The sequence below is a fragment of the Apus apus genome, chromosome 5 (assembly GCF_020740795.1).
Source record: "Apus apus isolate bApuApu2 chromosome 5, bApuApu2.pri.cur, whole genome shotgun sequence".
NCBI lineage: Eukaryota > Metazoa > Chordata > Aves > Apodiformes > Apodidae > Apus > Apus apus.
Window position 1 is genome coordinate 64,084,009 of NC_067286.1, and position 23,900 is coordinate 64,107,908.

Consider the following 23,900-nt stretch of genomic DNA (forward strand, 5'->3'; position numbering starts at 1 on the left):
TTTATTTTTACATGAGGGGTGTCTTCCTTCTCCAAGTGTACCTTCCTTCTTCAGGTGAGACGTGATCTGAATGTCAACATCAGATTTTCTTTAAAGGAAAACAAGCAGTAATCATAGCAAACAGAACTTACGTAAGGATTTGGTTCATCATGCTGCATGCCTGAGACCAAAAAATGGATCATATTTCCTGCCAAAATAGCTGAGCCCTGTCAGATGGTAGCTTTTTGTCTGAAGAGAGGAGATGCAGCTTCATCCTTGAGGAGCTTCACCCAGGTGAGGAGGGATGACTCTAAATTACGTGGTTGAGAATGGACTACAGAAAATAGGCTGAATTTTTTTTTTTTCTTATCCATGTTTATATCCCTGTGGTCTTTTGATGAAGGAATTTTCTTTTCAATGGCTCTGTGAGCCTCCTGTGGAATAACGCTGTAGTTTGAGAGAGAGAGCTCCGAGTGTCTGAGTGAAACAGTAATTATTTTTCATCTAGAGAGAAGGCAGCTGCCCCACAAGTGTATTTATATATCGTGCTCTCTATACCAGGACTAGCTATGTTCCAACAGACTTCAACTGCCCCGGGGCCAAAGGAAAAACCCTGTGCAACAGTGGCTCCCTGGTTACGTGTAGAAACAGCCACGGAGACCATTGTATGTATGCTTGTTGGCCAAGAGACTGACAGCAGCCATGAGCTGAGGAGCTGAGTGAGGGTTTGCCATGCACAGAACCCTCGGGTAACTAGGAAACTTGACACCCAGGTAGGACAGTTTCTGTCGGTCTGTAAGAGAACGGGCCCAGGTCCCAGTGCACCCTTCCAGCTAGGAAAGGGTCCTACAAAGCCATAATTAAAGGAAAAGCAGAGCTATGAAAGATATTCCACAACAAAGCAACGGAGTGCAGAGCTACAGCAGGCTGCCAACAGCCCCGATCCAGAGCTGCTGAGCCTGGGGAGACCTGGCCAACGAGGGGAAAGAAACGGAGGAGCATCCCAGGCCACCAAACACAGCGAAGGGTCAACGGGAGAAAACGAGGCTCGGTCCCAGGAGTGCTTCACATCTGGAGGAGGTTTCGTAACCGGTAAAACTGAAGCTGGAAAACCTCCAGACTGCTGGAGAGCCAGTGCAGCCTGTGCCAGGGCCCACGAGGAAGGGAGAAGGAAGGGGCAGAAGTGTTGCCTGTCAGCCAACACCTGCCTCCACGGCAATAAAATACTGCGGTGGGTAACTGTGTTGCAGCAGCTGCCTTCGGTGTCCTTGCTGTCGGTTCGCTGCGGTGAAGCGGCACGGAAGGCCCGGAGCGCTGCTGGGCAGCTCGGCACCACGAGGCGCTGCCACGAGCCCCGCGGGACCCCCGGGCTCCGCAGCTCCCGCCTCTGCCCTCCGCGCCGTCCCGGAGGGTCCGCCCGCCGCGGGGCGGGCCCGGGGGCGGTGCTGGGCGCTGGGCGCCAACCGCCCGCCATGGAGCCGGGGCGGCTGCGGCGCCGCCTGGGCTCCGCGTTCCGGCTGCGGGGGCTGCTGCTGCGGGCGTGAGTAGCGCGGGCAGGGCGGGCGGGCGGGCCTCGCGCGGGGCGGCTCGCGGGGACAGGCCGCCCGGGCCGCGTCCCCCCGGCTGGGCCCGGCAGCTGCTGCCCTGCCCTTCGGCTCCGGCCCTGCCCTTCGGCTCCGGCCCGTCTCCTGCCCTCGGGGCGCGCCCCAAGGCTCTCCCGCTGCGGGGTTTGGTCGGGGACGGGCCCGCGCTCCCCTTGTCTCCCTCAGAGCGGGTTGTCCGGCCTGCCCTGCTGCCTCGGGCCTCCTCCGGCCCTCACCCGTGGCCCGACCCGCCGCGGGCTTGGGGCTCTCCCCTGGGCACCTTCCCTGCTGGGGCTGCTTGCCTGGGTTTTTTTTTCCCTGCCCCTGACAGCTCTGGGATCCCTTCCCGAGTTGCAGCTGCCCGTTCTGGGTTCATCCCAGAGGGAGGAATGGTGTTTCCAGAGGTGTGTTGGTTGGAGATGCAGGGTCAGAGGAGTGTGGTTGCTCCTTGCAGGGGGAGGTGTCACGGCTGATAAGAGATGTTTCCTTTCAAGATTGTGCATTAGTATTAGTTCTGTTTTGTTTCTGGCGTGGATGGGGTGTGATTATTTTGGACAGTGTTCTGGCAGTTTCATTAGTGAGGAGTCCAAGCTCAGAGCTCCCAGCTCCCACAGTTAAAGACATCTTGAAGGTCAGGCTGTTAACCAAAATGCCAGTTTTCATTGTTGGACGGATGATGTTAATAAGAAAATGGTCATCTTTAACTGCGAGACTGTTGTTCAAGGAAGAGGGAAGAAATGTATTTCTAATTCTCATGTTATTTAGAATTAAAGTCATTCCAATCTCGGAGATACTGATAAGCTGGAGTGGGTCCTGCAGAGGGCTGTGAAGGTGGTTGTGGGCTGGAGCTTGTGGTGTCTGTGGGAAGCAGGAAGAGCTGGGTTTGCTCAGTCTGCAGAAGAGAGGGTGAGGGTGGTCCAGCTGCCCAACAGGGACTTGAGAGAATCATAGAATGGTTTGGGTTGGAAGGAGCCAGTGCACAGGGAAGGGCTGAGAAAACAAGCACAGATTGCAACAGAAGAAACCCTGCTTGTCCAGTTCTAGTCCTCTCTGTTCAAGAGAGACATTAAAAAAAAAGGAGAGGGTCTAGAAGAGGACCACCAAGATAATCCTCAGTACAGGAAAGATGTTGGAGTGGCTCCTGAGGAGGCCACGAAAACAATCCAAGGGCTGGAGCATCTCTCCTGTGAGGACAGGCTGAGAGGGTTGGGGTTGTTCAGCCTGGAGGAGGCTCCACAGAGACCTCATTGTGGCCTTCCAATACTTAAAGGGAGTTTATAAGAAAGATGGGGACAGACTTTTTAGCAGAACCTGTAGCAATAGGACAAGGGGTGATGGTTTTAAACTGAAAGAAGGGAGATTCAGGCTAGATGTAAAGGAGAAATTTTTTACACTGAAGGTGGTGAAACATTGGCCCAGGTTACCCAGAGGGGTGATGGAAACATTTGAGCAACCTGATCTAGTTGAAGATGTCCCTGCTCACTGCAAGGAGGAGCTTTAAAGGTCCCTTCCAACCCCAACCATTCTATGATTTTATGTTTAGAGGGTTGGAGAACTTGATGTAGAAAAAATGCAAAGGATTTGGAGTTATTCAGCCTCAAGAAGGGAAGGCTAAGGAGGATCTAGTCCCAGTCTTTCTAAAAGGTGGTTATAGAGAAGACAGGGGTTCTCTTCTCTCAAGGATGCACAGTGACAGAGCAGGAGGCAATAGGCATGAGCTCAAAATAAGATCTTCACTTCAACAGTTGAACAAATGGAGTGGAGAAGAAGTGGAATCTCCCTCACCAGAAGTGCTCAAGACTTGGCTCAGTGTGGCCTTGGATGGCATCATCTAGGTTCCTGATCTCAGTAGATGTGTTGGGCCAGATGGTCTTCAGAGGCCCCTTCCAATGTGGACTTTTCTATAATCCCATGAAAAAAATTGCTCTCAAGGAGAGGAGTTAAGCACCAGGGCAGGGCTGTGAGGGGCTGCGAGATCTCCATCTGTAGGGATGTTCAGAATTTGTCTGAGCAGCACTGTGAGCCATGGGACTGACCTGTGAGAGCAGAAATCTGGACCAGGAGACCTTAGAGGGCCCTTCTGACATGAGTCTTTCTGTGAATGCAGGAAAATGAGGTTCTCTGTACCTCTTTTTTTATCCTCAGTGTTTTCAATCCCAATGATTTTTTTCCTTTGACTTAAACTAGTATTATGCATTTTCATGCAGCACTAAATATTTCTAATTTTTAGTAACTCTGTGCACGTTTGCCAAAATAGGCAGAGTTTGTATAAACTGTATTGAATGTTAATTGCTTTTTGAGCTGACTCTCTTCATTGGAATTAGGGATGCTCTGAAGTACCTCACTGAAGCTCTGCAGTCCACCAGTGAAGGAGAACTTGATGATGTAATCGAAAATGTCATTGATGCTGTTGAAAAACAGCCTTGTAAGTAACCAGTTTCTTTTTCCTAAGCTTGCTAAGTTTATCTCTTGCTTATAAAGTTATTTAGACAGAGTTACTGGTAGCATATACACTAACGTATCATTCTAGTCTAACTGGGTTGATCAAGATAAATTGTATTGTTGACGTTTTGTTAAATAATGAAGTTTGTAATGTCAGCAGGAAGATAGTGTAATTTTGCTGTTTAAAAGTTGGCAGCCTGGTACCTCCTGAAGTGAAATTTTTCAGTGCCAGTTGCTAGTAGCACCTTGCTGAGTTTCTATGGACATCTGTGAATCTGAAACTATAATTTAAAATATTAAAATAAACCAAATAAATAATGAGAAATGAATTAACTTGTTGTTCAGTAGTCCAGGTCCAGAAGAAGGTGAGGGTTGTTGACAGCTCTAATCTCAGGAGCCTTGCTGTGACTGCTGGGAGGGCTTGTAGTGAGAGGACAAGGGGGAATGGATTAAAACTTGAAGGGGGAAGATTTAGGTGAGACATGAGGAAGAAATTCTTTGCTGTGGGGGTGGTGAGACCCTGGCCCAGGCTGCCCAGAGAAGCTGTGGCTGCCCCATCCCTGGCAGTGTTGAAGGGCAGGTTGGATGGGGCTTGGAGCAACCTGGTCTGGTGGGAGGTGTCCCTGCCCATGTCAGGGGGTGGGACTGGGTGATCTTTAAGGTCCCTTCCAACCCAAATCAGTCTGTGTTTCTATTATGTGTGCTCATGAAAACCAGGAAACTTGCTGGAACTCGCTTCCGGTTTTTGGCCAGGGATATTAAAATCCATATAAAGGTGATCTAAAATCAATAGTAGTTCTTAGATGAATTTAGGAAACCATCCCAGCCTATCCTCATTAACCTGAATTAAATCAAGGGTAGGCACATGCTTTGTAGTTTTACTAGAGCACAGGCTACAGAAGTTATGGCTTCATATGGTGACTCTGGCTGTGGTCGGACAGGTCACAGCTGGTGGAACGGGGAGTAAAAGCAGGTTGAAGAACTGGTCTGACATAAAGCTTACTAGTCAAAATTGATATGTCCACCTTTTTTAACCAATTGGAGTCTGTACAAGAAGCTCTAGGGCCAACATGGAACGTGCAGTCAGTGCATTCACCAACAGCAGTCTTTTTCCAGGGTGGAATTTTGTGCTGTAAATGCCCAGTTGTGCAGCTATGTCCATGAGTTTCAGGTTAGCACTAGAGATGAAACTCAGATGTGCTGGTGTCTCTTTTGCTCTGAAAGTCAGCACTGTCTACAGGAGCTGTCATTTTAAGTCCCATGCTCTGAATAGGAAATTCAAGAGCAGTCTGTTCCCGGAGCCCAGCAGTTAGGCTTGGAAATACTGACCAGTTTCTTTTGTGAATCTGCATTGATTTGTCTTCCCTTTACATTCAGCAAAACACTAGCATGTAGAAATATTTTTAACTTTCAGTTATCAGTTTGAATCCATGAAGACAACAATGTGCCTGTCTCCAGAAATGTGTTAAACTGTTTGAATACTTGTTTTTCACAGCAATCTGGTTGATAATGTTCTGGAACAGAATTAACCTCCAGAATGTGAAAGCTCAGATCTAACACATTTGTAGTGTAGTTGGAACCTTTGAATAAACTACAACTGTCTTGTTCTCCATGTTTAGTGAGTTAGTGTTGGGCACAGTTTGGGTTTGGGTTATTTTTTCACTGGAGATGGTAAGAATATGAATGGATCCATTTGTAAGGAGAAAACAGCACGTGCCATTAGCTTAATGAAAATAGCCTTTTTTTTTTCTGTAACACATTCCTTTGAGAAGACCAAACCACTGTGTGTAAAATATCTGAGATCTACTTACTTTCTCACTTACTCCTTTCCATGGGCTGCAGTTTTAATCCTTCCACATTTTATTTTCAGTGTCATCTAATATGATTGAACAACCCACAGTGGAGGCAGCTGTTCAAGAATGTAGCAAGGGATCAGATGAATCTATGTATGGTGACATCCTTCTTTTTTCATTTGAGGCTGAGGGGAGGTGGTGTGCATTCCCTTCTTTCTTCCTGGGAAATACATGCCAGGCGTTTCCTGCAGTGCTGCACAGGCAGTAATTGCTTTATGCTTTTGTCTTCCTGGTGCTGTCTTTGAAGGTTATTAATGATCCTCCTTAGAACACTTGTTCTCATGGATAGGCCCCCCAGGGGATTCTAAATATAAAGCTGCCATTCTGGAATTAAAATGCTCTGGTGATGTGTTAGGTGTGATACAGGTTGACTAGTAACCTAGAAAATAAACTAATAGTTGCAATGCAGAGAGAATTTCTTACCTCCATGCATGCCTTTATTTTTCTTAAGTTCAGAGTTATCTAATGTCATTTTTGTGCCCTTCAGAAGATAATTCTGTTCTGAAGGCATTTGGAAAAGTTTTCCTTCATGATGCTTGTTTCTGCTCTTTTGTATGGCAGGGCTATTTTTTGAGAAAGGTGATAGATTTTCACTCTCTGATAAGAAAGCAGAGAGCAATTACCTGAGCTTCTGAGAACGTGACTTGTGATGGAGGTGTTTCCTTTAGTGTTTACATTGTGTGTTGGCATCGTGATGCAAAGCAGGAACGTGAATGGTTTGCTGAGCATGTCAGTCAGACACTGTCATCCCACACTTCCTCACTATGAAGCAAATGTGGTTTTTACTTTTCTCCTTGTTGTTGGAACCCTTATGATGCAAGATGGCTTGAGTGTGACATTTTCTTGTGTTGCTTTCTATACCTGATGTATTTTTCACTCCAGAAGTGAAGTCTGTATGTGCAGGTTTGGAGTCCTGGAGGGAAGAGCTCTATGGACCACAAGGCCAGCCTGTACAGCTCTCCTGAGTTGTGTTGCAGAAAACTTGAAGGCCAAGTTTTCTTGCACTCTGAAGCCTAAGACATCAGTGTCTGATAGGCCATGATGGTTGTCCTGTGCTTGTAAGCCTTAGTGAAGGTCCATGGGATAATTTTATCTGCACTGATGACTTTGATCCATTTACATACAAAGGAAATGGGAGAGAGATGAACAGTAAATTATCAACTGGATCGATAGGCTGAAGACTTGTGCATGTCCATTGCTTAAACCTATGCACATCAACCATGCCAAGGCTGTTCTGCTGTCAAAAAAGTCAGCAGAGGATGACAAGGGAAGGAGATGTAAATAAACTTCTGAAGAATTCCCTTTTTTGGAAGAGAAGGTGCAGTTGTATCCAACAGGTGGAATGATGGAGAAATAGTGATAAAGCAGGGTGATGGTGAACAAAAGAAATGGAATTTTGTCCAGCGTGTTTTGTTCCTGTTTGTTACAACCACCTCAAGTAACGTGCTAAATATATTCTTCTTTCAGAGAAAATGTTTTCAACATTATTGGAGCCTTCGACATTCCACGTTACGTTTATAATTCAGAAAGGAAGAAGTTTCTGCCGTAAGTCTTGAATGTCTTAAGTCTCAAGCACTTCTTGTTTTCAGAAAACAGCCTCTATAGTGTTAAAAGTCATAGAATCAAAGCATCATTAAGGTTGGAATCACCAAGCTCCACCCCCCTGCCATGAGCAGGGAACCACTAGACCAGGCTGCACAAAACCTCATCCAACCTGGCCTGAAAAACCTCCAGGGATGGGGCATCAACAACCTCCCTGGGCAACCCATTCCAGTTCCTCACCACCCTTAGAGTGAAGAGTTTCTCTCCCCTCTCTCAGTTTAAAACCATCACCCCTTGTCCTATCACTGCCCTCTCTGATGAAAAGCCCCTCCCCAGCTTTCCTGGAGCCCCTTCAGGCACTGGAAGGTGCTCTCAGGTCTCCCTGGAGCCTTCTCTTCTCCAGGCTGAACACCCCAGCTCTCTCAGCCTGTCTCCAGAGCAGAGCTGCTCCAGGCCTTGGATCACCTTGGTGGCCCTTCTCTGGACCCTCTTGTTTTCTAATCTTTTCCTGTTTGGTCTGCTCATCTCAAGCTTCATTTATTAGTCTCTAAAGAGGCAGTCAGACTCCGTGATAAATGTTGGCTCATAACTAAATGTGCCAGTGGGTTTTTCCTAGTCCAGCAGGATGGAGCTGAGGTGGGGATCTGTGTCTCCTGTGGCAGTGAGCTGTGTGCTGCCCGTGGTGTTACTGGCTCTGAAGCACAGGTGTGTATCAGACAGTCAAATGTCCAACCATGTTTATGGCATTTATAATAAAAGACAGTGAGGCTAAGGTCATAGATCATTAAAATTAGTTTGTTGTGTTGATTTTGGTTTTTACCTGGAGCACTGTGTCCAGTTCTGGACCTCCCAACTTAAGAAGGACATGGAACTGCTAGAGAGGGTCCAGAGGAGGCCACAGGGATGATCTGAGGGCTGGAGCAGCTCTGCCCTGGAGACAGGCTGGGAGAGTTGGGGTGTTGAGCCTGGAGAAGAGAAGGCTCCAGGGAGACCTTAGAGCACCTTCCAGTGCCTGAAGGGGCTCCAGGAAAGCTGGGGAGGGGCTTGGGACAAGGGCAGGGAGTGATAGGATGAGAGGGAATGATTTTAAGCTGAAAGAATGGAGATTTAGGTCAGACATCAAGAAGAAATTCTTCCCCATGAGGGTGGTGAGACCCTGGCCCAGGCTGCCCAGGGAAGCTGTGGCTGCCCCATCCCTGGCAGTGTTGAAGGGCAGGTTGGATGGGGCTTGGAGCAGCCTGGGCTGGTGGGAGGTGTCCCCTGCCCATGCAGGGGGTGGGACTGGATGATCTTTAAGGTCCCTTCCAACCTGAACCAGTCTATGACTCTGTGATTCTACAACTGCATTTAAAAATACTGATTTCTGCAGTCCCATTTAGGTTGAAAAATAAATCTTGAGGGCTGAGTTGGAAGGAAATTAAATGGATGTAGCCTTCAAAAAGCAGGATCCCTAGGAGAAATCTTCATTCAGTAAATAAATTATGCAGCAGTTTTATAGCTTTTGCAGCCTCCTACAACTTCTTGATCAATGAGTCATTTGTGTGTGTGAAATGTACCTTTTTTTAGTCTTCATTTTGTCCAACTTCTTGCAGTCTGTCCATGACCAACTTCCCTGCACCAAATTTATTTGGAACTGCCAGAGACAAAGCAGAGCTGTTCCGTGAGCGCTACTCCATCTTACAACAGGTCTGAAAAGGTTTTGCTGTGTCTAATAAAATACACAAGCAAAAGTTTGTGTTTTTATATTCTTACATGGAGACCAGTGTTTTGTGCTGGGTTGTTTTGGGGAGCTACAGTTAAAATTAAATCTGGATAATAAGAAGATCTGTACTAAGTTTTATTGGTATTCTCAGCTGTTACCACGTAGTGTGATGGATCCATGTGTTTCTGTATTTAGCATCATAAGAGGGGTTTGTGTGTTTTTATGTTTGTCTTGCTCTTCTCTCTCCTGTGCTACATTTGACATGTCAGTCTGTAGTGCTTGCTGAGATAATGCAAACCCAAAGCCCCAGGAAGGTCTCGTCCAGGCTGCCCTTGAAGCCCTGAAGTTTGCTTCTGCTGTAGTCCAGTTACTCCTGCTCCAGTTTTCATAATGCTCTGTGAGAGCCAGCCACCCCTTGTCACCTCTTGGTGGCACATGTGTCCTGTCTTGTGAGCACCTTTGGAAGGGGGTTTCTCACCATGGCTTGCTCTGCCCCACTGTGATGGTGGCTGCAGGCATTGAATCAGTTCATTTAGTTGGAAAAGACCTTTAAGGTCCCAATAATTTGGGATCCAGCTGTCTGCTCACTCTGTGCTGTGCTCTGCCTTGCCTCTGTTGTGCAGCCTGTTGGGAGCGAGGATGGGATGAGGAGTGAGATGCTGATGGGACAACTTGGTAATTGTTCTGATCCACAGCACAGCCCTGCTCAGTGCTGGCAGGTCTTGGTACAGCCCTGGCCTGAGGGGTGAGCAGAGCCCTGGGCACAGGAGCAGCAGGGGAGCAGCCAGCTGCCTCCAGAGCTGCTCCCCCTCTGCACCCTGTGCTGGTTGCATGCACAGGGTCAGGTACCCCAGAGCAGCAACAACTCTATCTGCTGCTATGAGGAGTATGGGTGCCACATTTTGGGAACCTCTGTCCTGGAAGACCAGTTAACCATTGGCTAAAGAAGCTTTAGTTCATACAAACAGTGGTCAGGGTTAGTGAAACCTGCTGGAGTTGGCACACTCCCACAAAACAGCAACAGGAGTTGTCCACAGGGTACATCCCAAAGCCTCCTTTTCCTGAGCTGTGTTGTGCCATTGCCCCTCTTTGCCTGGGGGTTTCGTGTAGACTCTGTTGTACAGGTTCTGTGTGTGCTTGTCATCTGGACCCCTTTCCGTGCTCCAGCTAGGTGAAGGTTGAGTGACTGTGTGGGTGGGGGCTGCTGAGAGGAGCTACTGCCTGTGATAGATGGGCTGGTAGCAACGGGTTTGTCACAAGAGGAGCCTTTCAGACTGCATGAAAAACAGTGAAAGAAGCTAAAATCCCTACAGTTCATTTTCTTTGTGCTCTCTGCAGTGTATCTGTTGCTGTAGCTTTCTCCTGTTATTTAAAAAGTGTAACATGCTTGCTTCTAGGCCCTGCCCTGAAGAGAAACCTGTTCTTTTCCATGTAGTTAATATTGAATACAGTTTACCTCCCCTTGCTCTCTCACCCTTCCCTCCCAAGTTGCCACAAATAACTTTTAGAAGCATTCCACACACTTTGCTGCTACTTTTTGGGCTTAGTTTTATTTCCCAGTGTTACTGGTCATTTATTTCTTAGAAGCAGATTCTTGTCAAAGAGTTGATTATGCTCAACAAATTAAACGTTGCTGGATCAGACAGAGTAAGAGCACTTTGTATAGTGATTGTGATGAATAGGCTTTCTGGCAGTGCTCATTTATTTTTTAACTGGATTGCTTCAATTTTGGTTTCTGCAGAGGACTCACAGACATGAGCTGTTTACTCCTTCAGCAGTCGTTGCTCATCCTGATGACAGTAAGAGCAAATTTCAGGTAAAAAAAAGAAAAAAGTGGTGTGTTGGTTTTTTTTCCTTGGAAACAAACTAAACTTATGTGACACTTCCATGCAGTTGTACTTCTCCAGTGGCATCTTGGTTTTACATCCCATCTGGGTCATCAGTGGAAACGAGTCCTTTTTGGTAATTTTCAGCCTGTGTGTCAAAAATGCAGTTGTTTGGCTCAGACCAGCGTGATGACCAAGCCACTGAAAAGCTGCTCTGAAGTGCAAGAGAAACATGGTTCCTAGGGTGGAAGGGCATTCATTAGCTGTTCAGCTCATTAACTTTGTCGTCCTCTGCTTGGGGATATTTTCCCTGGTTCTTTCTTTCATAAGCACTAAATTCACAAACCTACAGTTGAATAAGGACATGACTTTAGTTTGCTCTGTTCCCATCTCAGCTTTCTCATATTAAATGCTCTCCCTATATTATACAGTATTACATATTAAAAAAAAAAAAAGATGGATGTATGTCAGTGGGTACCAAGTGACAGCTTTTGCTTTGCTCTGCTTCTCTGTTTCTCCCTGTTCCAAGCATCCTGTCATGTAGGATAAAGCAGCTGACCTGACTTGAGCTGACCTGTTAAAACTGACATTCTTAGGCAAGAGCAGAAATTCCCACTTGTTCTTTTCTGCTTTAACCCACTTGTAAGCCAAATAATCACAAAAAATATTCATGTGCTAAGCAGTTCTTGATGCTAACAGCCATTATTGGAAATCTTTTCCTAACTCTGTTACCTTTGACATTCAGAAATGTGTCCCCTGTTTTCTCATAGCTCATTTGTGTATTTATGGAAACACGTGTGCTCTGTGGTGCCTTGTCTTGCTTTGCTTGAGCACAGATATATGGAAAGTTTGATTAATATTTGCCTTTGGTTCCAGCTTAAAACAGTAGAAACTCTACTGGGCAATACAGCGAAAGTGGGAGAAGTGATTGTGCTTGGGATGATAACTCAGCTCAAAGAGGTAGGTTGCTTTTCATCGTGGAGTATCTAGGTCACCATTCATTCAGTGTTATAATATATTAGAAAATGAAAAGCCTTAAGTATCTAATCACTTTATCCTGTCATATAACTCAGTGGCAGATCTCCCATCAATGTCAGTGGTGCAGGAGCATTTCCCTGAGAAGAGACTTTTCCACAAGCAGTCAGCTCCGGTCTGTGAGGGAAAATGCCTTCCTCTTCTCACTGCAGAGTGTTGTAGTGCTCTGTCAGCAAACAGAACCAGTTGTGTTTTCTCAGCATGGCCCTTGAAATGCTGCAGCTTCCAGGGCCCGTGTTTGGACTTGCTGAGGCACTGGAGTGGGAGGGGAGGGGAGGATGCACCAGCACCCCACGCTGCAGCAGCTCGAGGGAAAGCTGCAAAGATGCACTTCCTATAAACCTCACTGTCTTCACTTCTGCCAGTGTGTTCTGAACTAACAATATTAAAAAAGACTAAATTATTTCTAACTGCTTCTGATTGAAGCATGCGTTCGGTTGAAGATCTTTTGTTTTATTCATTAATCCTGTTTTTTAGGGGAAGTTTTTCCTGGAAGACCCTACAGGAGTTGTCCAGCTGGACCTTAGTAAAGCCATATCCTTTTCCTTAAATGTGGGAGCTGAAGAAATTTCCTAGAGAGCTGGAGAATTTTAAATTAAATAATAATTCAATACTGACCATTAAAAATTAGGCATTGAGGTTTGCAGCTTGGTCTTTTTCCTTCTCAAATGCCTTGGTTGCTGCAGCTCAGTGTCCTTCCACAGAGACTGTTAGGACAAGGTTGGTGTTCCTCCTAGTGGGAGCAGAGTGTGGTCCTTGTTCCAGGGCTGTTGATCACCTTACCTGCTCAGCTGCCTGGCTCTTGAGGCAGCCTGTGAACTTCCAGTAGTGTCCAAATGTATGACACCAGCTGGAAAGCAAACTGTGGCTGAAGAACTGATTCAAGAGTCCTGATGTAAAAAAATTTATATTCCTTAACCTTTCTGCACCAGTTCCACAGTGGTTTATATACTGAATCCTCCTTTGTTTTGGCAGAAGGTAAAGCAGACCCTTTTTCTTAGCTTGTAATAAGTTACTCTGTTGATGGCTGCTGCTGCAGCCAGATGTCTGCCAGATGTGGCTGAGCAGACAAGTCTCACATTGAGGGTTGGCCACAGGCTGAGGTTTTGGCCATAAGCCTTTCCTGTTAGCTGTGGTCTCTGGGGGCAGAGAACAAAGCTCTGTGGAATTCCTGGTTCTTAGTGATGTTGGTGGGATGTGAACATCTGTAGCAGCTTCGAGGATTGGCCTTGGGTAGCCTGGCTCCAGAATGCTCAGAGATGTGACTGCATGACGTAGAGAGACTAGACTAATGAAACAGTAAGAGGTAGCAATCTGAAAATGCTTTCTGTTGGCAAAGCTTTAGTCCTTCAGAGGCTTCTCTGGGGAGTCTTCTCATGAAGGTGAGGTCAGAGCTTGCAGTTTGAGAGTCTTGGACCTGTTTTGGCAAAGTTACTGGTCATTTCTGGTTGTAGGGTGTCACTCTGTGCAAGATACATAATCCAGGTCTGATTTCTAATAATTCTGTTTAAAATTTATTTTAAAAAAACCCTAAAGAGAAGTCAAGGGCAAGAATGACAGTGGGGACAAGTACCACCCTGTTACTTCTGTCCCTCTACCAGGTGGGACAGCCCTGGAGAAAGGGCAGCTTGATGGAGACTCTCCTGGGACAGGGCCAGCAACAATGGTTCCTGTTCCCCTACATTCTTACCTGGTTGGGTTGAGAAGGTTGTTTATGTGGCTGTGCAGCAGATCCATTCAAAGGAGTGACTGGAGTAACAAAAGTAAATACTAGTGGCTGTCTTTGCTCAGCCTGTTTTCCAGCCTGGTCATTCCCTGGGCTGGTTCACCACTGAGCAGCACAGGAACAGCTGCTGTCACAGGAGAGGGCTTGATGGAGCTGGGACTAGCTAGGCAGCACAGCTGCCAACTGCCTGACTAATGTGTAGGGCATGGAAACAGGAGTTGTTAGAAAAACTAAAGATTGTTTTGCTGTTTGAACACCTCTTAGGTTGGTATGAAGATGGAGTTTTTCATGTGAACGCTTTTGGATTTCCGCCTACTGAGCCTTCTGCTACCACTAGGTACAAAACTGACTTTCAGCAGCCTCAGTCTGTATTTTCTTACGGGTTACTAAGGAAGAGTGTTGTTATTTTATCATTTCTGTGACTTTAAAGTATGCTGTTCCTCTCCTTCCTCACATGCTTCAAAATCAATACAATTTTAAGGAAGGAATTGTGGTCTGCTTAGAGCAGCACTAAAGCCTGGAGTGTGAGCAGAAAAGCCCTTCCAAAGGCCACTGGGTTCTTCTCAAATGCAAAACTAGGAAACCCTTACATAGGAATAAGAAGTTCCTTGTTGTTTGAGGAATGGATGGGGGGAGAACCAAGGAGAAAGTCCAGAGGAGGCCATGGAGATGATGGGAGGGCTGGAGCAGCTCTGCTCTGGAGACAGGCTGGGAGAGTTGGGGTGTTCATCCTGGAGAAGAGAAGACTCCAGGGAGACCTTAGAGCACCTTCCAGTGCCTGAAGGGGCTTCAGGAAAGCTGGGGAGGGGCTTGGAAAAGGGGCAGGGAGGGATGGGATGAGGGGGAATGGGTTAAAACTGGAGGAGGGGAGATTGAGGTGAGACATTAGGAGGAAATGCTTTAGTGTGAGGGTGGTGAGACTCTGGCCCAGGTTGCCCAGGGAAACTGTGGCTGCCCCATCCCTGGCAGTGTTGAAGGGCAGGTTGGATGGGGCTTGGAGCAGCCTGGTCTGGTGGGAGGTGTCCCTGCCCATGGCAGGGGGTTGGAACTGGGTAATCTTTAAGGTCCCTTCCAACCCAAACCAATAAATATTACCCTGAAATGATCTGTTAAGTTATGGCAGGGCAGTGCCCTGCTTTATATCCAGGTGACTGCCATTTCTCTTCCTTGGGTTCTCCATGAAGTACTGTGTGATTATTGATACAATCTGAGCTACCTGTAATAATAAAAATAATTACAAGAATAACAATAACAACAATAATAATAGTAATTATAATTATACAAGGCTTAAGTAAGTAATAATCAAAACTACTACTAACGGTTTGGGAAGAAAACTGAATTAACTTGACTATTTTAATGGTGTAGAGCCTTCTATGGGAATGTGAACTTCTTTGGAGGGCCTTCTTCAACATCAGTAAAGGCTTCTGCAAAACTGAAGCAGCTGGAGGATGAAAATGAGGATGCCATGTTTGTGTTTCTTTCTGATGTGTGGCTGGACCAAGCAGAAGTACTGGAGAAGCTTCACACCATGTTTTCAGGTAGGTGGGAATTGCCCTGTCCCTGAGCCTTGTAGGGAACTTGTGCCATTTCCCTCAGCCCTTGGCAGCACTGATGGGTGGAACTGATGAGGGCAGCAAGAGGTCTGATTCAGAGGTAATTCAGGGAATATCCAAGCAGAGAACTCATTGTCTTTGTTGGAGTTTTATACTGGTTTAGCTTGGAGAACATTTTGTGGTGTGGACACTCACCTGAGCGTGCCCTGTCAGGCAGGGGAGGCTGGGCAGTGCACAGCTGACAGCCAGGCAGTGGTTTGTCTGCCTTTTTTCCAAAAGGATACTTTTAAACCAAAAAGTCAGGCAACAGTTTCAAGAGTCTTTATTTGTCTCGTGCATTTTTTATGAACTTCCATCTTGACAAAGCTAGAGTAAGCCCAACTGTTGCATTTTTTTGGTAGGATCCCACTGAATCCAAGCCCAAAGTCAGTGAAGTCCCACTCTAATTTTAGTGACAGCTATTTGCATTTTGTGGGGTCTATGATACCTCTTTTGGATCTTTCTCCAACATTGGGTTGCATTGCATTTTTGCAAGCCAACACTTCGTTTTTCATAAATCACTTAGTACTGACCTTGTTCTGGACAGCAGCCATTTTATGTGCTGTAGCAAGAATGTTCCCCTTGCTTGTCAAAGTTCAGTTTAGGCTTAAAGAAAACTGACTTCATTGGAGATCAGCAGTGCCTGAAATGCTTTCTGGTTTTACCTGGGGAAAAAAAAGGCAGTTACTCTTAAAACACAAACTGTTTCTTCCACACATCATTACATTAGTAATGTTGACAGCACTTGGATAGCAAGCATCTGCCAGCTCTGCTAAATGCTGCTTTGTATTCCACAGCAGCTTTGGAACAGCTTGTCCTGCCTGTCTTAGGTAGAATGGAAGTGTGAGAGGGTGACTGCTTTAAAAAAAAAAAAGCAGTGTGTGAAGTTCAGGGTGGGAAACTGCTGCTGACCTAAAGAAAATGGGAACAAAGGACCAGACTGCCCAGGAGGTACAGAATCCATTCACTGCCTTGATCAAAGTTGGCAAGATCCTGAGCTTGACCTAAGGTTGCACATGCTGAAGTGATAAAGGGACTTTGGCCAGAGGGATTAACACCCTGAACTCAACTGGCAAAGAAGTCTATGTTGCAGTTACCATTTTGAGACCTTTTTATTTCTTTTAATTGGCAAGTAACAAGGTTCATAATTTTAAACTGAAAATAATATCTGAGTGGAATAGCAAGGAAAAAACATGGATGAGCCATTCCTGTGGCATAAACAATCCTGTCCTGTTCAGCAACAAGAGGGAAGTAAATCCCAGGCTGGTTCTGCATGCTAGGAAAGCAGAGAGTGAGCTGGAGTGTGAGATGAATGCCTGAGGAGATGCTTTTCTTTGCCTTTCAGGGGTGGGAATTGAGTTTCTTTTTTCATGCTTTGCTAGAGAGCATGTGTCTCTGGGTGGTCAGTGATCTTGTGAATGTTCCTCAGATCCCTCAGGTGCTCAGACAATCCCAGTTACTGTTGCTTTTTCATGCCAAAGAGCAAATTGAATGTTGGCAGAGCCCTCGAGTTGGAATGATGTGTGGAGGTGAATAGAAATCCATTGCTACCTACTCCCTGCTCTTAAGGAAAGAGTGCATTTTTAAATGGTATTATTTATTATGATTGTACTTTGTGTAATTACATGACTGGGCCAGTAGTTATTTGGATGCACACAAACAATGTTGTTGGACCTGGGCCTGTAAAAACAGGAAAAAGTGTCACTCCCTGGAAGTGACACTTGTACCTTGCCATCATCCTTCAGCTAACAAAAGCCTGTGTCAGGAAAAGGCTCCAGGTGAATTAACAGCAGCAGAGCTTGAAGAGCTGTGGCAGTTTCTGCCTGTTTTGGGATGGACTGGAGGCTGAATGCTGACAGGTACTGGAGTGAATGGATGCTGTACTCATAGCTGCTCTCTTTTCCCAGGTTATTCCTCAGCACCTCCAACCTGCTTTTTCTTTTGTGGGAATTTTTCATCTGCCCCATATGGAAAAAACCAAATTCAGTCACTGAAAGGTAGGGAAGTGTTTGAATACAGTTGGACATCTCTATTAAATTAAAATAATGGTGGCAAGCAAATTAAGAGAACAGAAAGGAAACCCATCTTTTCAGAGTGACACATTTTTAATGTATTGAAGTGCAGGGGTGATTCATAGGTTCTGTGTTTTTTGCCTAACCAGGTGTTGTATCATAGGTTTTCTTTCCCTGACTCCAGGTTCCTTGAAGGCTCTTGCAGATATTATACGTGAGCACCCCAGCATTCATAAAAGGTACACAGCAAAGTGCAATGAGAAGGGAAATGTGTTTGTTCTGTGAAACATCTGCTTTAATTACTTCAAGAAGCCAACAGATATTATTGCCTCATTATTGTGAGCCAGCTATGATCAGATAGCAGGCTTGGAACAGCCCTGTCAGTTTGTTTTGGGAGCAATGTAGGGTTTTGATTTTATCTAAAATGGCTCAGTCATGGAAGCTGCTATTGAGGGAGCAAAGGTGAAACTGCCTCTCCCTGGAACGTTTTCCACATGGATTAAGAATAGCCTGGGATTCCACAGGAGTGCTATTTGGCTGAGCCCTTTTCCCCTGGAATTCCCTTGAAGTCAGCAGGGTACTACCCAAATCTTGCTCTTTTGTAAACTGATGGTGAAGTCTTGCTGCTGTTAGGAGCACCTGCAGCCTTTCTGTACCAGAAAATGTCTTCTGAAACACTGACTGTTGCCTACACAGAGGCATCCAATTTCTTGCTTTCCCATTCCTGTGCACTTGGTTCTCCACAGCTGTTCGTTTCAGAACTAACCCAAGCAACACAATCCTGCAAAGGAATCTTTTATTCATCCCTTCTTGTCTCCTTGCTCTGTGGGAGACCCATTCCAGGCCTGGAGAACTAAATCCTTCCTACAGAAATGTGAATATACAAAGGGAATAAAGCAGGGAGGCAGCCAGGCTTATCCCTGCTGGCCTCTCATCTTTGAATTCCTAAGAGTAGCCCCAAAGTGGAGCTAGTTCCTACAGGGAACCCCAAAACCAGGAATAGCCACAGCCTGCATGGTTATCTGCACGTGGCTGTAGAACAGCAGCAGTTAAAACCAATGTCTGGATAATTCTGGGATCATTTCATATAAAAGTGATACCTTGGACTTTTTACAGTAGTCGATTTGTGTTTGTTCCTGGCCCTGGAGACCCTGGTCCTGGCTCTATTTTACCAAGGTCAGTTTGCTTCTCTTTCCCAAATTTTGGAAGTTTGAGTGCAGTACTTAAAGCAAAGCATAGTCCTGGCTTAGACACCTCTTGCTGTTTATTTTAGACCTCCCCTGGCTGAAAATATTACTGAGGAGTTCAAGCAGCTGGTGCCTTTTTCAGTTTTCACCACAAATCCCTGCAGGTAATACTGTAACTTACTGCTTTTGCTCATGTTGTGTTTTTTTCACTGAATGACTAATCTTTGTGCAGGTGGAATTTTAAAAAATTACAAATTTTGGAAAAATTTGGCTTAGATGTTTCAGATTCCACACTTGCTTTAATTGTAGCTAGTTTAAAATACTTTCAGATATAAATAAATTAGTGATGAAAGGAAGTAGTGCTAAAAGTTTGATTGTGTGTGTAAAAAATCCTGCTCAAAACCATGTTTCTTCTGAATCTGGAATGAAGGGAAGATGGGAGAGTATTAACTCAAATGTGCTCTTTAATTTTGCTGTGTTAGAATCACAGAATCCCAGACTGGTTTGGATTGGAAGGGAATTTAAAACTCATCTAGTCCCAACCCCCTGCATGGGCAGGGACACCTCCCACCAGCCCAGGCTGCTCCAAGCCCCATCCAACCTGCCCTTCAACACTGCCAGGGATGGGGCAGCCACAGCTTTATCATGCAGCTCCCTATCTTTTCATTTCATCTCAATTTATTTAATTTCATGTAATATTTTTCCCTTTAGGATTCAATATTGCACCCAAGAAATCATTATCTTCCGTGAAGATTTGGTGAACAAAATGTGCAGGAACTGTGTCCGCTTCCCTAGCAGCAACATGGACATTCCCAACCATGTGAGTGAGCTTTTTTCTTCTTGCTGAGATCTCCTTGACCCCTTTGCTACCTGCATTTAGGCTGTTCTGCTCTGCATTCTCATGGCACGTTGCAGAAATAACCAAGAGGGGCTGTAAGAAGGATCTGTACATCTGGTATTATAGAATCACAGACTGTCATGTTGGAAGGGACCTTTAAAGGCCATGTAGTCCAGCCCCCCCTGCAGTGCACAGGGACCTTTTTAACTGGATCAGGTTGCTCAGAGCCTCCTCAAGCCAGACCTGGAATGTCTCCAGGGATGGAGCCTCCACCAGCTCTCTGGGCAACCTGTTCCAGTGCTTCACCACCCTCATAGTGAAGAACTTCTTCCTGATAGCCAATCTGAATCCACCCTGCTCTACTTTAAGACCCTTGCCCCTTGTCCTATTATTACCTTCATTTCCATTTGGACAGTAAAGTAACTGAAGTAAAGTAACAGATGGTGACTGATGGCATGGAGTCATCCTGTCCCACTCCAGGTGCCCTTGATCCCAGAACTTGGTGGCAGCTGCCTTCTGGAGTCTCCACCAGCAGTGAACGTCACCCCAAGAGACACTGATTCCTAAAGGCAAAGTTTAATACAAATTACCTTTTTTCTAAGATTTGATCGATTAACCAATGACATTTGCAGCCAAGCAGCAGGTGGCTTTTCTGGAAGGTCACCTGCTTCTTCTGCCTTCTCACTTGAACTTCTAATCCTGCTTCTGGTACCTGACCACAGCACTTGGGGTTACGACTCCAGTGAAGGAATGCGCAGCAGGAGCTGATGGGACTGTTGGATAGGATGGAATGAGAATTCTGGCTCATTGCAGTGATGGATAGAGCCTGTTTCTATGTATTTTATAGGGTTTGTTGTTGGTTTATTTGACTCAGAAACTTCTCTTGGCTCTCTCCTCCTTTGCTCCATCTCGGCAGTGCTCAGGTCCTTTGTGAGCACAGGGCAACCATTGTGGGCACTGAAGCACCTTGGTTTTGGTGTCCACGTTTGCACACCTCTGTGTGGACCCCAGAAACCATCACTGCCCTGGACTCACAGCTTTCTCCTGCCTGGAAGGGAAGGAATCATGAAGGAAATGTAGAATTACTACTGCAACACTTTGTACAGAGAAGAGTACTGAGTTGCTTTCACACACCTCAGTTTTCCTCTGCCTTTCTGCCTGTCATTAAGTATTTTAATTCAGCCATCAGTGTAAAAAGATGGGAGAGGGAAATTTTGTTACTAACATTAGGTTGAATTAATGGGTGACCTTAAGCCTTGTACAGTGTTAGTGGAATAGCCAGGCCTATAAAAATGGAACCTAATGGCAGCTAAATGATTATTGAGGTAATAAAAGCTTTCAAGGGGCTTGAGGAGAAACTTCCAGGAACCAAAATCTCCTGGCTTGAATTTTCCAGATGAAAAAGCAACTGAAAGGGGGCAGCTGGAGTGTGGAGCAGAGCAACTCCCAGACCAGCCAAAGGAATAGAAATCATGTGGGAATCAAATTATTTCCCTAGTTCAGAGAAAGGACTGAAGTGTGGATCTTGTGGTTAACCAGTACTGCAAGGAAAGCCCTGAGGGGAAAACCCCCCAAAATAAAAGTGATGGCAGTGTTGGTACCCTGGGTTGGAGGAACAGGGAGGCATATTCTGCAGTTTGGTGAGGAGTCTGATCAATGATACAGTTTGGGCATCTTCAGATGTTGGCTGATGTGTTTTAGAAAGGACTTTGTGTATTTAGAAAAACTCCAACACAGCAAGCAAAGCAGCAGCTGAGTGTCTGGAGGAGCTGCTGCTTTGCTCTAGAGCAGAGGGAGTGAGATGCACAGAACCCACATCCGGGTTCAAAGCTTCTTTATTAACAGGGCATTAGAATCCTAATTGTAGAATCATGGAATGCCAGGTTGGAAGGGACCTCAAGGATCATCTGGTCCGACCTTTCCAGGTACTGCTGTAGTTTATATGAGGTGGCTCAGCACCCTGTCCAGCTGAGACTTCAAACTGTCCAATGTGGGGGAATCCACCACTTCCCTTGGGAGACTGTTCCAATGTTGGAATGTCCTCATGGGGAAACATTTACCTCTTGTGTCCAATGGAATCTCCCCAGGAGCAGTTTGTGCCCCTGGTCTTTTCCATGTGGCTCCTTGTAAACAGGGAGTCTCCATCTTCTTGGGAGCCACCCTTGAAGGGCTGGAACATGGTGATAAGGTCTCCCCTGAGCCTTCTCTTCTTGGGGCTTCTTAGCATGGCAGGAATGAGTCTGCCTTCTCAGAAATGGTCCAAACTAACTATTTACATTTCTGTTGCAGTTTGTGAAGACGATATTATCACAAAGCCACCTGACACCCCTCCCACTGTACATCAGCCCTGTCTACTGGGCCTACGACTACTCCCTGAGGGTGTATCCTGTGCCAGACATGCTGGTGATTGCAGACAAGTATGACCCCTTCACTGTCACCAACACCGACTGCCTGTGCATCAACCCTGTAAGATTTCTTTCTGCTTTGCCAGAACAAGACACGAGCATCATCACACCCGAGTGTGTCCCTGACCCCTTGTGCAGCAGTTCACTGACACGAGGGTGGTACATATATTTTTTTCCTTCACAGGGTTCATTTCCAAGAAGTGGATTTTCATTCAAGGTGTTCTACCCCTCCAACAAGACAGTTGAGGACAGGTAAATATGTTCAGTATCTCATTTCAAAGGAGGTATCTTCTTATTTGTTGACTTTCTAATTATGAGGAAGAACATAGAAAATCCTTTCTATAAAGAGTGAATGTCAGTGATCTAGCAATGATCTACATTAAGTAGGCTTATGCTTCATGCTTAGGCAGTGTAAGAAGTCCAGATGCCTAGAACTAAATAAATTCAGAAATTAGTCCAATAACAATGATGAGAAAGGTGAGCCAAAAAGTAAAAGGAAAGCTAGACTGTTCTGTATGATTTTCAATAACTGAGACCAAATTTGAGATTTGTTTCTGGAGATGATGCCTGTTACATGGGCTCATTACACTTAGGAGCAATTACTGGTTTGTTTTGTGACCATCATCAAGCCCAGGAGCCACTTCCATGCTTTGGTTTCATGCCTTTTAAACCTGTCTTTACTCATTCCCACTGTGCCTTTCCAGTGGCTGGGAAAAAAAAGGCCAAGCTGCAACACCAAAATGGTCAGGAAATATCAAAGGGCTTAAAACTGTGATGAAAATTGGCCAAGTTTGGAACAATGATGGTATAACCCAGTGGGAACAGTACAAACTTACCTAGTTAGGTTCAGCTTCATGCCTGGTTTTTTCAAACTGGGGTGGACAAGACCCCCCCCAAAGGAATTGCTTCCCTCTAGATTGACCCATGTAACCTTTAACTGAATACAGAACATACCATACCATGAGATGCTTTAGGCCTTTCAATATTTTAAAACATTATGAAGTCTTCTGTGAATCAAGAAATAGAATAATGTATTGTGATGTAGCTCCTTAAAAACTCAAATGTTGTTTTTGGCATTTTCAGCAAACTTCAGGGCCTCTGAAGCTCTGGGAGGCTGCAGAGAGGGAGTGAGCCCTTGCAAAGCCAGCTGCAGCACTCATGTTAGAGGAACTGGTTTCAGAATAAATCTCAAGGCCTAAAATGATGTATTTTTTTACATAAATAAACTTTTACAGGAAAAGATACTGGTGTTGGTTTAGATAACTAATGTAGAGTCAGGGTGAAGATTAATTAGAAAAGCACAATAAAGGAAGGCAGCTGGAGGGACCAAATGCATGTGGGTCAAGCAGGAAAGACCTTTCTTTTTAAAAAAGTGCAAGAGGGGGAGAAGTTTGTCTTTCACCCTGCTGGGCTGAACTGATAGCTGGTTATCTCCAGGAGAGGCTGGAAACGTGGGCAGGAAAGGTCTGGAGATCTGTGAGGTGTTTTTTACTCACATCAGCACGTTAAGTGGTAGATACTGTTACCCAGGCAGGGTGAGAAGTCCAAGGGCAAGGAGGAACAAGGACAAAGTCCTTTGAGACAGCCAGAGAGGGCAGGGAAGAGGAAATCTCCCTGAAGGAGCCATCAGGGGTGTGGGAAAGAGGCAAGGGCCTGGCAGCACTAACTTCCAGCAGGGAGCAGCCTCTGGGCACGGGAACCTGGGCCCTTGTGGATGAAGCAAAGACCTGCTGCAGCCACGGTGGGCACGGAGACCAGGGGAGCAGACTGGTGGCACCCCAGGGTGCCCAGATCAGGGGGCCCTCAGCCCCCGCTGTGTCATTGCACAGCCCCCTGCCTGCAGGAGCAGGGCCCGGGCTCTGGAGGGGCCGTGGAGGTGCGGACGGAAGCCGGGTACGAGGTGGGAGGCGAACTGCTGAGGGTCTAAACCCAGACGGCCGAGACCACAGCTCTGAGCGTGCTGCCCGGCCAGCTCGGAGCTGAGGGACGGGGCGAGCACGAGCCCTGCAGAGGGATGAGGAGAAGGTGCAGAACCCCCCCCGCGGGAGGCAGGGGCTGGGCTGGGAGCCGGCACGAAGCCGCGGGGGCGAAAGGAGGGGAAGGCCGAGCGGGGCCGGGCGGGAGAGCGCGGAGGAGGGAGGAGCGCCGCCATCTTGTTTACCGTCGCCATAGCAACGC

The 23,900-nt window shown here is 46.2% G+C and overlaps 1 protein-coding gene across 5 annotated transcripts; it reads left to right on the forward strand.

The window, feature by feature from the left end:
- Nucleotides 1-1,425: 1,425 nt before the first annotated feature.
- Nucleotides 1,426-22,964, forward strand: POLE2 (DNA polymerase epsilon 2, accessory subunit). Of its 5 annotated transcripts, XM_051620328.1 has the most exons (20): nt 1,426-1,519; nt 3,887-3,987; nt 5,875-5,950; nt 7,325-7,402; nt 8,992-9,085; nt 10,843-10,917; nt 10,995-11,063; nt 11,804-11,887; nt 12,440-12,495; nt 12,891-12,940; nt 13,953-14,025; nt 15,054-15,226; nt 17,188-17,277; nt 17,477-17,531; nt 18,409-18,468; nt 18,566-18,643; nt 19,191-19,299; nt 21,607-21,783; nt 21,907-21,974; nt 22,806-22,964. In XM_051620328.1, the coding sequence occupies exons 1-20, from the start codon at nt 1,452-1,454 to the stop codon at nt 22,822-22,824; spliced, it is 1,653 nt and encodes a 550-aa protein (XP_051476288.1). In that variant the 5' UTR covers nt 1,426-1,451; the 3' UTR covers nt 22,825-22,964. The 5 variants fall into 5 exon arrangements, with proteins under 5 accessions (XP_051476288.1, XP_051476290.1, XP_051476289.1 ...); XM_051620330.1 differs by lacking the exon at nt 17,188-17,277; XM_051620329.1 differs by lacking the exon at nt 10,995-11,063.
- Nucleotides 22,965-23,900: the final 936 nt, after the last annotated feature.

Excerpts from the sequence above, each read along its gene's own strand:
- POLE2 (XM_051620328.1), top strand. The coding sequence starts at position 1,452 with ATGGAGCCGGGGCGGCTGCGGCGCCGCCTGGGCTCCGCGTTCCGGCTG. Across the intron at positions 9,086-10,842 it reads GCTACTCCATCTTACAACAG|AGGACTCACAGACATGAGCT; the intron begins GTCTGAAAAGGT and ends TGGTTTCTGCAG. Across the intron at positions 18,644-19,190 it reads TTCACCACAAATCCCTGCAG|GATTCAATATTGCACCCAAG; the intron begins GTAATACTGTAA and ends TTTTCCCTTTAG.